At 39.7% G+C, this 18,648-nt stretch overlaps 1 protein-coding gene across 1 annotated transcript in view; it reads left to right on the top strand.

The window, feature by feature from the left end:
* The window catches only part of LOC140138363 (neuronal acetylcholine receptor subunit alpha-7-like), a 34,570-nt gene extending 31,214 nt beyond the window's left edge, over window positions 1–3,356 (top strand). Inside the window, exons 6-7 of the mRNA XM_072160271.1 lie at window positions 1,610–1,839; window positions 2,855–3,356. Of these exons, the coding sequence (XP_072016372.1) occupies window positions 1,610–1,839; window positions 2,855–3,312 (688 nt within the window). The 3' untranslated portion in view covers window positions 3,313–3,356. The remainder of the gene's footprint in view (window positions 1–1,609; window positions 1,840–2,854) is intronic.
* The last annotated feature ends 15,292 nt before the right edge of the window (window positions 3,357–18,648 follow it).

Below are 18,648 nucleotides of genomic sequence, written 5' to 3'. Positions count from 1 at the left end.
CTTTCTAATCATGCAATAGTTTGTTTATTATGACATCATGGGGAAAACCCAGATGACTGCAATAACAACATCATTTATCAAGACTATTTATGTCAAGGGGAAATCCCTGAGACTGTAAAGAAAGATGATGACATAAGTGGGAAAAACCCACAGGAAGTGATGTTAGGTGAAATGTTTATGTCTATGATTAGAACATTGGGAAAATCCCAGATGGGGGATAAAACACAATGTTAATAATAATTCTAGGCAGACCTGTATCGATGTGATTGTAATGTGGTTGGTGTAGTTATCTCTCAAAAAAGAGAGATCAATAATAATTAAGCTGGGTACTCAGAGAGTATTACAAAGTGTGGCCATGGAGGATTCCTACAGTGCTACAAGTTCAGCCTTGACTGAAATTATGATTATTATTTCGGAGCTACGAAAATGGACCAAAGTAAGACATCAGGGTCTACTGCGGATTGTAGAGGCGACTTTATGAAATTTTGTTACAATTATTATCACCTGGATACAGATCTGACAGGCTGCAATAGCCTTTATTATTGTCAGTTGATAGTGTTGATCTGGGCTATGCTTACAGTCCAATTCCTTGAAAGAAAGGAAATTACAAACCAGAAATATTTTATGTAGTCAAAGTACTACTATTTACCAGTGTTGTCGGAGAAGATCTAGAATACGTCAAAGAACGTTATTCTTCCAAGAAAGGAAATATATTCTTCTGTCGACTTGCTGAAGTCTGGTATTTTGATTCAACGCAACTGTCAAAATAAGTGGGGACAACTGCATCGCAGTCCTGCTTCCTGAAGATATTGTGTGAAAGGAGGAAATAGCACCAAATTTTGAGAAAGCAGCGCAAGGAATTAAATTTGGAGAACTGCGCAAGGAGTTTAGCATAGGAGAACGGCGCAAGGAGTTTAGCATAGGAGAACGGCGCAAGGAGTTTAGCATAGGAGGATGGCGCAAGGAGTTTAGTATAGGATAATTGCGCAAGGAGTTGTAAACGTGTTTGGAGAACACCATTTTCGTGTAAGGATTTTATACGCAAGGAGTTATCAATGCAAGTGTACAAAGGACTTCGCTGATTGTCGCAGGACAAGTGAATAGGGATATATTACATCAGTCGTCCAGAACATTACAAGAACTTTATGATCACCAAGAAGAGGAATGCTGGCTAAGTACAAAATAGATAAAGAGTGATTATATTTGATTAATGTATATGTGCATTTGTAGTCATTATATTGTACCAAACGAAACTTGGTTTCAATTAAAGACTTAGATTTTGTTAGCTTAAACGAACAGTGTATTTGTGTTGTGCATTCGTGTGAGTTCGGGTAAAAGGTGATTTTGGCCTTGAGTCAAGTACGACTCGTAATAAAATCTACAACCCTCTGCTACAAAGCGACATGGGGACTGGCAACACTGGTTTCCGTCGTAACAGATCTTCACAACTCTGAAGAAATCCGACTGATCTAGACGGATGAAACGTCAGTTGGTGAGCGTTTTACCATCATTTCACCACTAATCTATTGGTTTTGTAAAAACAATCTGTAATATAGTTAATATCAATTGTTTACTTGCAACATGATTTATTCTGATTTTTTACTTCCAGGATGTATTCTGAGGTTGTGTATACAATACGCCTTCGCCGACGACCTTTATTCCATGTGCTTAGTTTCATCGTTCCATGCGGTTTGCTCTCTTTGCTTAATCTGTTGGTTTTTATTCTCCCAACTGAATCTGGTGAGAAGGTATCCCTTGGCATCACCAACTTGCTTGCGTTGATTGTATTCCAACAGTTGATAACAGACTCACTTCCACCTTCGTATATGCCGATATTAGGTAAGCATTATTGTTTGTCCGATCATGTCAACGAACAACGACCGTTTCCTAAACCTGACCCTTTGCACTTTCTTATGATTTTTCATAGCCAGGGCTCTGCCTGGGCGTGATAATATGTAAATTTCCTCGAAGTATAATCTTTCCATTGTTCTTTTCTCATTTGTCCATCTTTCTATTTTTCAATGTTGCTTCATCTAAACTCTTTTTACATTTTCCACCCTCTTTCTCTTCTGATTACACCGCTTGTCATGTTTGTGTCTACTCTTCCTTCTCCCCCTCCTCTGTAATGTCCCTCCTTCCTTTCATTATTTATCCTCATTTTATTGCTCCTGGTGAGTAGATCGATCACCAGAAAAAGCCCTTGCTACGTCCCTCTACCTCAGCATTACCTCACAACTGGACAAGATCTTCACGATAAGTCCCCCCAAAACTAGCCCGTTTCTGGGTATTGTCGCAAACGATCTGCTCCATGATTTCCCTAACCTTGCTCCTCTCTCAACATTATTTCAAATTATCTGCCTAACGATTCTCCCAAATTGACCTCCTTCTCAACTATTTTAATTGCTGAGAAGGAGTGAAAATGATTACTATTAAAATAGTAAAAATACCTCACAAATTACTTTTTCTCAACATCTCTGTCAACATTACCCTTTGATAACCTAAAAGTGATCCCTTTCTATAACACATTACCTCTAAGTCAGTGTCCTATCCGGTAATGAAGTATTCGGGTACCCGAGGTAAATTTCGGGCGGGTAACCCGGTACCCTTATTACAGAATTCAAGATTACCTCAAACTTGTCCTTACATTTTTGCAACATTAGGGCCTACCTCGGGATCGGAACATTAACAGTGCTCTTTGATTTCCTAGAACCAAAAATTCAGTTGACTCCTTTCTCAGCATTACTCACAACATTTTCTCGCTGACTTTTTATAAGGTATCGTGCTTTTACAGAAAATATATTTAAACAAATTCAGATTCATACATTTTCTCTTGAATAATTTACACATATCACAGGTTATTATTTCACCCCGATGATTCTGATTGGATGTTTATCCATCGTGTCTGGTGTACTTGTAGCAGCACTCTACCATCAAGACCAAACCAGACCCGTTCCTAAGTGGCTCTGTAAATTAACCTGTATTCAGCCATTGACCATCGCCATAAACCAGGAACCAGAGCCTTACATCAACGAAGAGTTGACAACATTACCCGATTCATCAGAAACATGCGAAATGAAACATGGTGATATCCGGGATGATATCAAGATGACAAAATATGGGCGTGGAATATTTGCAAATGTAGAAGAAAGAGATGTGTTACGCTATGCTGAAGATCATCTGCGCAGTCGCAGGGATTATACATCTGATTGGCAAAAAGTTGCTTCTGTTATTGAAAGGATTATTTTAACACTCGGTATCGTGTTGACTATCACAGCCATTATTGTAACGGCAGTTCTTTTTACTGCAACGTAAGAGATGCATGTTTCGATGCATATGAAAATTTAAACTATCAGTGATTTGCTAATTAATACGGAATTCATTAAAAACTAGAGTTTTTTGTTGTTGGGTTTTTTTTCTAGCAAGTGATAGACCAATTTGGCTAAATTATAGTCCATTTTGTGGTAGACTACTCCGTAGTCCACTTGTCCATTGTGCATATTCTGGTTATTGCATTTAAGCTTAAAACTCTGATTTAATTAATTTGTGCACAATTGATAGATTTTCACAACTGATCTTTTCAGTCACCGTACCCCCTCTGTTAGCTTCCCAAGTGGACTACTGACTTTGGATTGCGGTTTGCATGCTTAACACGGCTGTATGTGGATGAGATTGTCGGATTTCTGGCCTACTAAAATTGGCCATGATGTAATTCTTTTTTAAATGGATCTGGCTTGTGATTACCATTAATAACAACATGGTACACAACTATGCATCCTTTGTGTTGGCGGGAACATGAGCGCGTCTTGTACCATGCTTGTACTTCCAAGCTTTGTGCGTGCGGTTAAATTGGATTGATAAACAAGTATGATTGACAGTGCATGTGTTAGGGACTTTGCCCGTTCAAAGTCCCGTTTTAAAATGCAATGTCCATAGTCGATTTTTAACTCGTAGATTCTAAATCAGAATTATTCAGTATTGAAGTGCCAATATAATTATGACATGATATGTTGCATTCAATAATATAAGCCTACGTATACTTTACTTTTACTGTCACTAATATAATTATATAAACTTTTTCTTCACAATTTTATACCAGTATTTTGATGTAATAAATTATCAGTATAATTTGGAGTTCAACTGAATGCTTTCATCATGATTAATAACATGCTTTTATTTATCAAAAATCGGCATAGTCTAACCGAGCAGTCGATTAGACCTCACAACACATCGTTTAATTAAACTTATAAAAGGGACTTTCAGAATCAGGGATCCTTCGAGGACCAAAACATTTGTAAAATTTTGTAAAGGTAGACTGCAGCCAACTCTGACATGAGTGGCGAACCCGGGTGGGCACTCAACATTAGTAGTGACGGGTATGTGCCTACCGGCGTTGCGAAGTAGGGGCCTATCGGGTACAAAAGGGGGGTCATTGGGTACAAGCAAAATGAAAAAGGGGTATAATATTTTGAAAAAAAAAAAGGGATCATTGGGAATAAGATTTCAAAAAAGAGGTCATCGGGTAGAAAATTTTGAAAAAATGTAGCAAAATTCTTGTTTTTGTTTCAAATTTCCAATACAAATTTGTTGAAATAAGAGAATTTGAAAATTTTGGCATTATTTTGTGGCATTTTGCTGATGCTATTCTAGAAAAAAGGGGGTCATTGGGTAGCTGCAACTAAAAAAAGGGGGTCATCGGGTATTACTTTTAAAAAAACGGGGTCATCGGGTATATTCGACTTCAAAAGAGGGGGCCTATTGACAGGCACATACCGTCACTTCCAATGTTGAGTGCCCCCGCCCCCCCCCCCCGGGGTGGCGAATGGTGTTGTTTTATTTGACAGAGACGGATTAAAGGTTCTGATCAGGCTGAACGTATCCAAAGGAAATTTACTGATTGAAACTTGTTTTAACATTAAAATGCTTTAGCGCCCTCATAAAATGTATCAGATTGGATTCGTAGTTTAACAAATTATACGCGCAAAGTTTTGTTAGTTTGGCTAGGGTAGACGAGGTATTGTTGGTCGAAGCAACCTAAAAATCGATTTTCATTATCTAGATCAATATATTATTGAAAATTAACACCTTGATGTTTTGCAAAAGTTCATTCTACAAATCGTATACTCTGCAAACTTGCTTAATTTATTGTTGTTAATTAGTTATGTACGTTTTACAAAAGTGTTGTTGTTTCAGCCCTCTTCACAACGTAACTCAAGAACCGCAGCACCTATAAAAGTATATCTGTGATATTTTAATTCTTCTACACGCTCGCAATGAATTGAGCAATGCAATTTTTGCCAAAGCTCACTACCATTCGTAAGATGCTGTGAACTACCAAATCACAACAGTTTAAAATAATTAAACAATAAAAAACATCGAAAATATTTGGCTGAATACACATGCCAAGACACCAATTGAGACACATCTGAGACGCGTCTTCAGCAAAGACGTGTCATGGCAGAAGATACAAACTCAAGACATGTCTCAAACTTGGTTTCAATAGACACGTCTTACATTTAAGATATGTCTTGCATAATAGACAATTTTTGCGAGACATGTCTTGCATGAAGACGTTTCTTTGTGGGACGACGTGTCTTGCATATAGAGACGTGTCTGGACACATGTCTAAAAACTGGCTTCACATGACATGTCTTAACTTGTCTTCAGCCAAACATTTTTGAATGTTTTCTATTGTTTAAGATACATCTATTGGCAAGACATGTCTTACAGAGCACGCCAACTTCGCCAAAGAACAATTTTACAGTGTAAAATATAAGAAGACGTAGGCCTATGAGTTCAACTATAATCAGGATATTAAAAATGAAAGGATCCAACCTGAACAAAGTACATACATGTAAATATCATCAGTCAGTGCATAAGGAACAGTTTTGAGGTGCGGTGAGTGAACTTCAGTCAGTATGAGAGTAATACCGAAATAAATTTAGACGCGCCAAAATTCGGCAATAGCCCTATTATATAGGCCCTATAATTATCACAATTTGACTCAAATTCTCTCATCATTTTGAATTTTGCCGCTCTAAACAAATAGACTTATATAGACTAGTTTTTTAGTATTTCGATTCATTCCGCATTATAGGCTATGTACATTAGGACTACTTATAATTCTTATAAATCAGAAATTTTTATGAAATTCAAGTGGGATTTAATTTTTAATTTTATGTCCAATGTCCTCCCAAACGGGAGAAATTATTTGGGGGAGGCACTCGAATATGAAAGTGTGTACTCCCGGAGAACATGTACGACCTTGTGGTCTATGTGCGATTTTTATCGAAGGGGTTGATTCAGTGGCGGCTCCAAGAAAATGGGGGGTCATTATTTCATTTGTGGAGTCGTTAAATCATGAAAAATTACTTTCTGGACAAAATTGTGGAAAAACTCCATTATGAAGCTAAAATTGCCACAAAAAAGTACAATTTGTTTAAAATTCGCGGTAAACGCACAAAAAATTGACAGATTTGGTGCAAATAAAATTTCTAAACAAAAAAGGAGTCATTGGGTGTAAGCTGATAAAAAAAAAAAAAAAAGGTGGGGGTCATTGGGTGGCAGATTTGCCCAAAAAAGGGGTCTATTGACCGTGAGGCACTTGACGCATGCCAATATATATATGAGTGCCTCCCCGGGGTGGGGGTTAATAATGAATTTATGAGTAGAATAATATGTTAGTAGGCATGCAATACGGACACAAAATGTGAAAATATCATGCAATAGGCTATGGGTCTACCTCGAAAATCAAGATAATCAAGATGAAATTCTTTCCCGGGACTTTCATTATCATGTATGCCGACTACAACGTGGAAAGGGTTAAGCAAGCCTCATAAGATTGTCGATCCAAATTTATGTTGCAATATTGTATCACACCCTATTTATTTACTTGTCAAAAGGTTGACGTTTTACAAGGTATTAAGGTTTATATGATATCATTGTCAAAAAACATGTGCACACGTGTAAATCTTCGCCCTTCTAATGTTGATAATATATCAGATAATGGTAATCGAGATATATGAATAAATAAACTGATAGTTACATGGGTCTACATGCGAGTATTTTTTTTGGGGGGGGGGCTTTGGGTGCGAGAGCCCCCCGGGCTAAAAGCAGGGGGCGGCCAAAACGAAGGGGCGGCGGAAAACGAAAGGGCGGCCAAAACGAAGGGGCGGCGGAAGAAGAACTTGGGCGGTAAAAAGAATTACCCCCGGGGTAGGAGCGGCCACGGTACGCCACCGTGGTCTAAATCTATAGGGGATCCCCCTTTTAATATATTACAAAACAGTGATACATTTTCGAGCCTCAGTTTCCACATACTTATATTACTACATATCAATACTTCTTCAATTATATTTTTAAGCTTTTTTATTTTTTGAAATTTAGTTATAACTTTTCAAAAGAAAAAAATGTGTCTAGGAAATTGAGATTCTTTCTATAGCCTTGGTAATATACGAAGGGGCCTTCCCCTCAGAACAACAAAAGGCCTTATCCCTTTCCAAGTATTATTGTATTCCATAAAAAAGCTCTAAAGAATATTTACACCGATTATGCGTTAAAATAGAAAATAAAAATCTCCTCTACCTCCTTTTTTTCGAAAACCCGGACATGAAACAATTTTTTTTTTTAAATTTTACTTGGCCTAATGGATCAAATTCATCATGATGTTAACAAAGCAGTACACTCTAAGAAATAAAGGTTCTAAATAGAACCTTTTTTGTCCTCTCAGGAGAACCCTCCCTCTTGAACCTCTGAAAAGAATCTTAAATTTTGAAGAACCTTAAAGGTTATCTAAAGAACCGAAAACGGTTCTGTATCACATCTTCGATGATTTTGGAACCATTTTTGGTTCTTCAGATAACCTTTTAAGGGTTCTCCTGAGAGGACAACTTTAGAACCTTTTTAGAACCTTTATTTCTTAGAGTGTATATATGCCGTGATACCGGTCAGATTCTAAGGATCATTTCAAGTCCCGAAATATCCAATAGAATTTCAAATAAATAATATAAGGACACAGATGTTTACTTAACGTACCCTTAAAGGCGGCACGAGTGTTTAATCAAACCCGGCAATAAGCAAATGAACAGCAGAAATATATATTTGGACTTACTTATATGAGCTTTTAAAGTGGTGTATGTATTGTATAGGTTATCCTTGCAGTAGTTAAAATCCCACAAATAAAATCAAGAAACTCGAAATCAATTGTTAAAAGGGACCGATCAATATTTACAATGTAAGCCGAGAATTGAATTTTTCTGGACGAAAAATTTCCCTCGCGTTTTCTCTGTGCTAATTTGCAAGACACACACATGCATCAAGGCAAACTTTTATTGATAAAACTAGTGCACCTGCAGCTGTGAGAGCCCTGATGCTGTGAGAGCACTGGTTGACCTCAATTTTGTTTGCGCATATATATTCCCCTCGTATCGAGGATTCCACCCACCAAGTTTGAGCCCGATAGGACAAAGTTTGAAATCCATGACCTTTGACCTTTGACCTCGGATGACCTCCATATAATGTTTTTCATGCTCCCCTCATACGAAAGTTTCGACCCACCAAGTTTGACCCCGATCGGACAAAGTTTGAAATTTGACCCCTCCGTAATGACCTTTGACCGCGGTTGACCTCGATTTTATTTCGCGCATTATATTCTCCTCCTATCAAGGATTCCACCCACCAAGTTTGGGCCCGATCGGACAAAGTTTGAAAATTTGACCTTTGACCTTGACCTCCGATGACCTTCGAAACTATCCGGTAAACAGCGCACGCCCGATACCCATCTATGTGTGAAATATCGGAACGATGCGTCGAAGCGCGGCGGAACGCATAGCCGGACAGACAGACACACAGACAACGGCTATTATTTTAGTAGTACTAGTGCACCTGCTGCTGTAATGGCCCTGTAGCTATTAGGGCACCATCTGCAGGATAGACACACTTTTTGACCACAGATGACCTTTGAACTCGGATGACCTCGATGTAATTTTTCATGCTCCCTCATATCAAGTCTAAGCACAATAGGCAAAGTTTAAATTTAGCCCCTAGATGACCTTTGACCTCAGTTGACCTCAATTTTGTTTCGCACATATATTCCCCTCATATCAAGGATTCCACCCACCAAGTTTGAGCCTGATAGGACAAAGTTTGAAATCCATGACCTTTGACCTTTGACCTCGGATGACCTCCATATAATGTTTTTCATGCTTCTCTCATACGAAGGATTCCATCCACCAAGTTTGAGCCCAATCGGACAAAGTTTGCAATTTGACCCCTCCGTAATGACCTTTGACCTCGGTTGACCTCGATTCTATTTTGGGCATATATTCCCCTCGTATCAAGGAGGGAGACACCTTATCCCAGTGTCGAGGAGCTTAAAACTACCTTTTGCCAGCATTTTGGCACTTGTGCCAACTCTTTCCATCTATGCTGGATTTTTTCCAATTGGGTACTTACACCTTGTCCCATTTTGGATGCTCCTACCTACACTACTCTATATTTCATCCTTTTCTATTTTTTCATCCTTCTATCTGTCTACCTTCTCTACCTTAAAACTTCCTTTCGCAACACAGCTGGTTAGGAAAGGTGAGCCAAGTTAGTTGGCTTGGTAGTTTGTTTTTTGTCTGGTGTTGTTTTTGGATTGGAGCTTTCGTCCTAAGTATCGTAGAGGATGGGAGTTCTTATTCCACATACTAGGGTAAAGGCGCTGAATTCCAGTACTGATGGGTACATAAATCATATCACACTGGCGGTACAGGACACAGATCCCCAGTGTGAAGGTGACAGCGTAACCCCACACGGGCATCAGGAAATGGGCGATACTGTCAAATTAAATCCGGACTGTGGACAAAAGGTTGTCCACAGACGGACAACATCATCCATTTCCTTTTGTCGGGTAAAAGCTAGTGTGGGTGCCAGCTTGTGTTGTGACTTTTACTTTTACTTCTTCTCTTCATCTTTCTTTCTTGCTGTCCCAATCATAGTGTTTTGTGTAGGATGTGGATTCTCAGGGGCGCTGAGACCCCTGTCAGTATAACAGCAAGAGCTGACTTCAAGAACTCCTCTCTTCCAACTCGGAGCTCATCCAGCCTCTACCATGTTACCTCGCCAGTGTGGTATGAGTAGGCAGCAGGAAGGGACACTTTTGTAGGGTGAACCTTCTTTAACCCAGCTATGGGTAAATAGCGAATACTAGCTATGGTTTAAATAGTCGTCAATGGTCAACAGCATTGATGTATGTGTTGCGCCGGAGGAATCAACCGTATGGTCAACGACAAAACACAATTACACAAAGCTCACATCTGGCATCCAGGGAGATGGTTTGTGTCAAGAGGAGGCTAGTACTGTAAGAACTCAGGAATGGCCCTCTACTGTTGGTACGGAAGGACCTGGCCACCCACCGTACTATTTGGCCTTGAATGTAAGCATGAGAGTACAAAGTCAAAAGAAAACGATGGTATCGGAAGGTGCGACCCGCAGGCCGGAAGATACGTCAATGGCTACTGGGGAAGAGAGAGATGCTGCTCAGAGTCACCTGGCATTGATAATGTAGCTTCTGAGTTGTGGAAGGCAACTGGGAAAGAAGGGATAGACCTAATGTGGCGTCTATGTGGTATCATCTGGAAAAAGAAGAAATGGCCGAGAGACTGGTGCAGGGCAGTATTTATTCCACTGCCAAAGAAGGGGAATTTGAAAGAGTGTGCCAATCACCGGACCATCAGCCTGATTTGTCATGCAAGTAAAGTGCTTCTGAAGATCATCATCAAGAGAATGAAGAACAAAATGGAGCAGGAAATATCTGATGAGCAGGCAGGATTTCGTGAAGGAAGGGGTACTAGGGACCAAATTGTCAATATCAGGAATGTGATTGAGAAATGCAGAGAGCATAGACTTCCTCTTTACATGTGCTTCATAGATTACAGTAAAGCTTTTGACTGTGTTAGCCACCCTCAGATGTGGGAAACTATGAAAAGATGGGTTTTCCAAGTCATCTTGTGGATCTGATCAGCTGCTTATATGAAGACCAAGAATCGGCAGTCAGAACAAGTAGTGGAGACACAGATTGGTTCAAGATTGGAAGAGGCTTACGACAGGGCTGTGTGCTATCACCAAACCTATTTAACATCTACTCTGAAGACATAATGAGAACAGCTTTGGAGGGGTTTGAAGGTGGAGTGAAGTTTGGCGGTACAAGAATTACTAACCTGAGGTACGCCGATGATACCACTCTTATTTGTAGCAGCAGAGTAGAGCTGATTGATCTTTTGAAGCGCATCAAAGAGGCCAGTGAAGAAAAACACCTTCTCCTGAACACAAAGAAGACAAAAATAATGGTTGTAGACAGAGAGAGAAAAAGTGATGAGTTTGTGATAGATGGACAACAGATTGAGGAGGTGAAGCAATTTGAATATCTGGGTTCAATGATTAACAACAGTGGTGACAGCACAACTGAAATTAAGAGAAGACTGGCTATTGCAAGGACAACTGTGCAGGGCATGTCAAGCATATGGAAAAGCAGAGGCCTATCCATTGACCTCAAGGTACGCCTACTTCGTGCAACTGTGTTTTCCATTGCCACTTATGGATGCGAGTCTTGGGCTATGACCAAGAATGATAGGAAAAGAGTAGATGCTTTTGAGATGTGGTGTTACAGGAGGCTTCTACGAGTGACATGGAAAGACAGGAGAACAAATTCCTGGATCCTTGACAAGATTGGTACAAGTCTAACCATCAGAAGCGGCATAATGGAGAGAAAGCTGAAGTACTTTGGCCATATTGTCAGGAAACATGGAGGTGTAGAAAAACAGATTTTGCAAGGGGCCATGGAAGGCAAACGAGGAAGAGGACGTCCACCAACATCTTGGACTAATGACGTGAAGCTGGTTTCTAACCAGGGAATGCAAGGTGCAACACACTTGGCATCGGATCGAGTGAGATGGCGTACTCTTGTGAAGACCACAGCAGCGCTACACAGCGCCACCTGACACAGAGAGATCAAGGATTCCACCCACCAAGTTTGAGCCCGATCGGACAAAGTTTGCAATTTGACCCCTCCGTAATGACCTTTGACCTCGGTTGACCTCGATTCTATTTTGGGCATATATTCCCTCGTATCAAGGACCCCACCTACCAAGTTTGAACCTGATCGCACAAAGTTTGAAATTTTGACCTTTGACCTCCGATGACCTTTAAACCCACCCGGTCAACATGCTTTTCCGTTACCTATCCATATCCGAAATATCGCATTGATGCGTCAAGCCGGCGGAACGCATAGCCGGACAGACAGATAGAGACCGCTTATTATTTTATTAGTACTAGTGCACCTGCGGCTATGAGAGCCCAGATGCTGTGAGAGCACTGGCATGATAGCGATACTGTTTGACCCCAGATGACCTTTGAACTTGGATGACCTTGGTGCAATTTTTTCATGCTCCCCTCAGTCATACGAAGGATTCCACCTATCAAGTTTAAGCCCAATAGGGCAAAGTTTAAATTTAGCCCCTACATGACCTTTGACCTCGGTTGACCTCAATTTTGTTTTGCGCATATATTTCCCTCGTAGCAAGGATTGCACCCACCAAGTTTGAACCCGATAGGACAAAGTTTGAAATCCATGACCTTTGACCTTTGACCTCGGATGACCTCCATATAATGTTTTTCATGCTCCCCTCATATGAAGGTTTCGACCCACCAAGTTTGAACCCGCTCAGACAAAGTTTGCAATTTGGCCCCTCCGTAATGACCTTTGACCTCGGTTGACCTCGCTTTTATTTTGGACATATATTTCCCTCCTATCAAGGATCCCACCCACCAGGTTTGGGCCCGATCGGACAAAGTTTGAAATCTGTGACCTTTGACCTTGACCTCCGATGACCTTCAAAACTACCCGGTAAACAGCGCACGCCCGGTACCCATCTATGTCCGAAATATCGGAATGATGCGTCGAAGCGCGGAGAAACGCATTGCCATCGAACACACAGAGCTCATTATTTTCTTAATGCTAGTGCACCTGTAGCTTTGCAGCAATGCATTCTGGGTAGACATTACAGTGCATTTCAAATTGGGCAAACAGCCAAAAGCTGAATGAAACTTGTCCAGAGTTGCCCATTACACATCTTTGTATCCACTTGCTGCTGCTTTTGCTATCCAGTTGGGGTATTTTCCCCCTAGATGACCTTTGACCTCGGGGGGGCCCTTCGAAAACCACCCGGTTAACTTGCTTTTCCCGTCACCTATCCATATCCGAAATTTCGGCTCGATGCGTCGAAGCGCGGCGGAACGCATAGCCGGACAGACAGACAGATACACAGATAGAGACCGCTTATTATTTTATTAGTATAGATAGATAGATAGATTTATGCTGAAGAAAATAAACTCCCAATTTTGGTGTTTTAGGCATCCTTTCATTGCTTGTCAATATTGGGTTTCCTATTAATGTAATTTGCATTTGCCGAATGTTATAAAAAATAAAAATACAATATCGACTGCAGATTTTATAGAACATCGACACCAAGTGTCAAAGAAAAGGTACATTTGTGATACATTTTTGACTCAAACACACAAAGGCAATTGTTACATGAAATAAATGAATTAAAAAAAAGTTGGGATGGACAATGAGCTCAAATGTAACACACTGTGTCCCAACCCGAAGGAATGACCCAATTATGAAATCCAGAGACGAGCACACACCAACGAAGATAAAATCATGAGTTGTGGTTAAACAAAATATTCAAATGAATAATTTATTACTAGAAGTTTATTTTTTACCATCTTAAGAACAGTGTTTTTTCATGGCCTTACTTATTCTTTTAGCATTATACATCATTTCAGCATTATTTTTCTTGAATAACAAAATGATATCTTGTATGACTAATTTCAATTACTCGAATTAGACCCTACACCCTGTGATAAATTTTGTGACTAATTTTGTATTTTTCTCAAAAAATAACTACACACTGGTAACAAAGGTTAAGTATAATTATTATAGGGGCAAGGAATCTAATTACTTCAAGACAAGTGGTTCATTATATATGCTAAGAAAGGAGGTACATTCTAGCGGTACCTCTTTTCTGATCATATATTAAACGTACCGCTTGTCTTGAGTCACTGAAATTCCAGTGTAGTAACTGGAATCCTTGCCCCTATATAATATACATAACTTTTGTTACCTGTGTGTTATTATTTTTAAAGAAAAATGCAAAAATAGTAACAAATTTATCAAGGGGTGTAGTACCACCTTAAGTTTAACAGCGAAGGGTTTTGGAAAAGTGATGAGGAAGGTATTTTCACCAGTTGTTATCCTTCATTCGACAAATTCTTGGAAAATGAGGTACTTTTCTGAGGGTAGAAAAATACAGAATATTTTTAACATGATTCATTTTGCTTGATTAACTGTTTACAATCATAGAGGCCTAGAATTCCTGGAGCTTTAATCTTAAAAAATTATACTTGAAAATTAGAAAACAAATATGGACCAACTCCAAAAAACGATGCAGGTGGGGACGAGGACAATAAAATCAAGTTATGTTGCCTTAAAATAAATGCAGACAGTTTTTTTCTTGCATAGTAATTTATCTCCGTCAACGTCAAGCTGTGATTTTTTTTGCGTGCAATCTGTGTACTAATTTTTCAAGGAAATGTTTCATCTGACGTCATCAAAGGTCATTATCTAGTTCATATAACGATTATTGATTACTTTTTGTGTCTCAATTGACACGTTTTAATTACATGTACAATATGTTGTGCATATTAAACACGTGTCGATAAGCTGTTAGTTTAGAATGAATCACTACATCTGGTAAACAATACGCTCATACATAAATGACACACATTAAAGGTGGTACTAATAAGTAGTAATATACCCCCTGATAAATTTTGTGACTAATTTTGCATTTTTCTCAAAAATAACTGCACACTGGTAACAAAAGTTACGTAAATCATAGGGGCAAGGAATCCAATTACTTCACTGAAATTTCAGTGATTCAAGACAAGTGGTTCATTATATATAATATGTTAAGAAATGAGGTACCGTACATTCTAGCGGTATGCCTACCTCTTTTCTTATCATAAATAACGTACCGCTTGTCTTGAGTCACTGAAATTCAGATTCCTTTCCCCTATAAGGGGCTGTGCAATAATTATCAGCCCCCCGGGGGGGTAAAATTTCCGAACAGCTGGCCAAAAAAAAATCGCTTGCCCCCCCCTCTCGGCCCGCCAAAAATTCTTTGCCCCCCCTTGAAAATGCCAAATTTTGGGATCCCAAATTCAAACTTTAAATGGTCTAGATGTATGTTGCGAGCGCAGCGAGCAGGAAAATTTGCATATTTAAGCGTTTCCGTACCGTTTTCCTAAGCCTTTTTAAAGCATTTTATTTAAAAGGTGCCCCGTGAATGCGTGCCAAAAATCGCTTGCCCCCCCTCTCGGCTTGCCAAAGATTGCTTGCCCCCCCTTTCGTCTCGCCAAAAATTTCTTGCCCCCCCCCAATTTTACCCTCCCCAGGGCTCATAATTATTGCACAGCCCCTAATATACCGTAACTTTTGAGAAAAATGCAAAATTAGTCCCCGGGGAATTAGTCACAAAATTTATCAGGGAGTGTAGTATTTTCAAAGATCTGTTGAGGAACAATAAAATCTGTAGCATAGACGCATAAATAGTTGTTAAATCGGGAAAATATCGTTAAAAATATGAAGACTGAAATGTTACGACCGTTTTTGCGATCGCATACCCAGGCTATTCTCAGTAACTAAGATATATTTTAGTCAAAACCATGGTGTAATTTGACAAGTTCATTTTAATTGGCTGGTTAGGTTATTCAAAATAATAACCTTTTACACTGAATGACAATGTATTTGTAACCAATGATGAAGGAACTTGACACATTATTTCAAATTTATTTTCAGCCAAATAAAAAACAACAACAACACTAGTGGCAAATGGTGGTCATAGACCACAAACCTAGCTGGGGCATGTTGATGTTTTAGAGGTAGGCCTATCTGACCCCTGCAAAATGTTCCAATAATGTTTCCCTGGTCATGAGGTTTGGAGTCACCGAGTTTGAGTCCCATACTCCTTACAGACGCCCAGAAAATTAAATTCTAAGATTTGACCCAGATAACCTTTGACCTGACCCCTGCACAGCGTTCCAAAGTGTCCCCCTGGTCAGTAAGTTTCTTGTCACAAGAGTTTGAGCCCTGTATCCCTTACAGATGTCCAGAAAATGCATTTCGAAAATTTGACATCTGCATGACCTTTGACCTGACCCATGCAAACTGTTCCCCTGTTCATGAGATTTGTTGTCACCGAGTTTGAGTCCCATACTCCTTACAGATGCCCAGAAAATTAAATTCTAAGATTTGACCCAGATAACCTTTGACCTGACCCCTGCACAGCGTTCCAAAGTGTTCCCCTAGTCAGTAAGTTTCTTGTCACAAGAGTTTGAGCCCTGTATCCCTTACAGATGTCCAGAAAATGCATTTCGAAAATTTGACCTCTGCATGACCCCTGCAACCTGTTCCCCTGTAAAATGTTGAGATTTGTTGTCACTGAGTTTGAGCCCCACACCCCTTACAGATGTTGAGATAAGGCAATTGGCAGATTTTCCCCCCTTAATGACCTTTGACCCCAATTCTGAGTGCAAGGTATGGGCACTGGGTAAAGCCGATGCACATGTGTAAGTGACGTCATTGTGCTATGTAATATGTGGCAGAAGAAGCATTTTGAAGGTATTTGGTTATATACCGAAAATGCCCCTTTAATGACCTTTGATCCCAATTCTGTTTGCACCCTATGGGCACTGGATATAGCCGATACATATGTGCAAGTTACGTAATTGTAGGGTGTAACATGTAGGAGGAGAAGCATTTTGAAGTTTGTTGCCAGAAGAAGAAGAAGAAGAACTAGTGGCAAATGGTGGTCATAGACCACAAACCTAGCTGGGGTGTTTGACCTGACCTTTGACCTTAATGTTTCCCGGGTCACGAGGTTTGTCACCGAGTTTGAGACCCGTACCCCTTACAGATGTCCAGTAATTGTATTTCTAAAATTTGACCTGTGCATGACCTTTGACCTGACCCCTGCAAATTGTTCCCCTGGTCATGAGATTTGTTGTAACTGAGTTTGAGCCCCATATCCCTTACAGTTGTCCAGAAAATGAAATTATAAGATTTGACCCAGATAACCTTTGACCTGACCCCTGCAAAGTGTTCCAAAATATTCCCCTGGTCATTAAGTTTTTTGTCACCGAGTTTGAGCCCCGTACCCCTTACAGATGTCTAGAAAATGCATTTCTAAAATTTGACCTCTGCATGACCTTTGACTTGACCCCTGCAAAATGTTCCCCTGGTCATGAGATTTGTTGTCACCGAGTTTGACCCCATACCCCTTATAGATGTCCAGATTTAGCAATTGTAAGATTTTGCCCCTTTAATGACCTTTGACCCCAATTCTGTCTACAAGTTATAGGCACTGGGTAAAGCCGATGCATATGTGCAAGTGACGTCATTGTGCTATGTAATATGTGGCAGAAGAAGCATTTTGAAGGTATTTGGTTATATACCAGAAATGCCCCTTAATGACCTTTGATCCCAATTCTGTTTACACCCTATGGGCAGTGGGTATAGCCGATGCTTATGTGCAAGTGACATCATTGTAGAATGTTACATGTACGGGAAGAAGCATCTTTAGCTGAAATTACAGTTTTGGCCTATTTGACCCCTCTGTAACCTTTAACCTACTAAAAGTCAGGTGACGTGTATGGCCGTGGTCAATGATAGTTGTGACCAAGTTAGGTCAAAATCGGTCAAAGCATGTCTGAGCTAGAGCAAAAAATGTGCAGTTTGTTGCCAGAAGAAAGAATGGATAGCATTACAGTACCTAGCTGGGGGGGTGTAAACCCCCCAGCTAGGTAAGAATCGGATAGCAAAACAGTACCTAGCTTGGGGGGTTGAAAACCCCCCAGCTAGGTAATAAAAAACACCCCAGCTAGGTAATAAAAAACACATCCAAGCACTATTTGTTACCAACATGAAGTAAGGTATACGTCTATTATTATAATAGAGAGATTGCTATTTCCAAACGTAGCATTGAACGTACGTGGAATCTATTCAAAATCCAGAAATCTATGAGAGTGATTTTAAAGGAGGATTTCGTGATCCTAGCATCCTCTTTTTATGACATTTTTCAGTAGATATCCACGAAAAAAGCTTATTTCCTAAATTTCAGTTGATTCCGATTTTGCGTTTGCGAGTTATGCATGATTATGTGTATTACACTGCTCCATAGACAATGTGTTGTAATTTCGTTCTGGTGCACCAGAACGAAATTCAAATTTGGCGATATTTTTGCTAAACGAATTAATCTGCAAGAAATATTTGGTACATAAACATTATGTAGCCAGAGGTATCCAGTGGTGTAAAAATCTCAACTTTTTTTGGGAAAAGTGGGGGGATGAGGCTGTGGATCACGAAATGCCCCTTTAAATAGATTCATACGTACGTTCAATACGTATACGTTTGGAAATCGCAATCTCTCTTTAAATTAGAAAACAACCGTAAATCTCAGGATGTAATTAAGCCGCCGCGCATAAACTGTTTTTACCGTTTTTGAGTAACGTAAAATCTCGATGCAATTGCATCGATTCACATCGAAATGTATA

This window comes from Amphiura filiformis, chromosome 17, assembly GCF_039555335.1.
Source record: "Amphiura filiformis chromosome 17, Afil_fr2py, whole genome shotgun sequence".
Classification (NCBI taxonomy): Eukaryota; Metazoa; Echinodermata; class Ophiuroidea; order Amphilepidida; family Amphiuridae; genus Amphiura; species Amphiura filiformis.
Note: the sequence above shows the minus strand (reverse complement) of the source record. Positions and strands in the feature narration are given on the sequence as shown.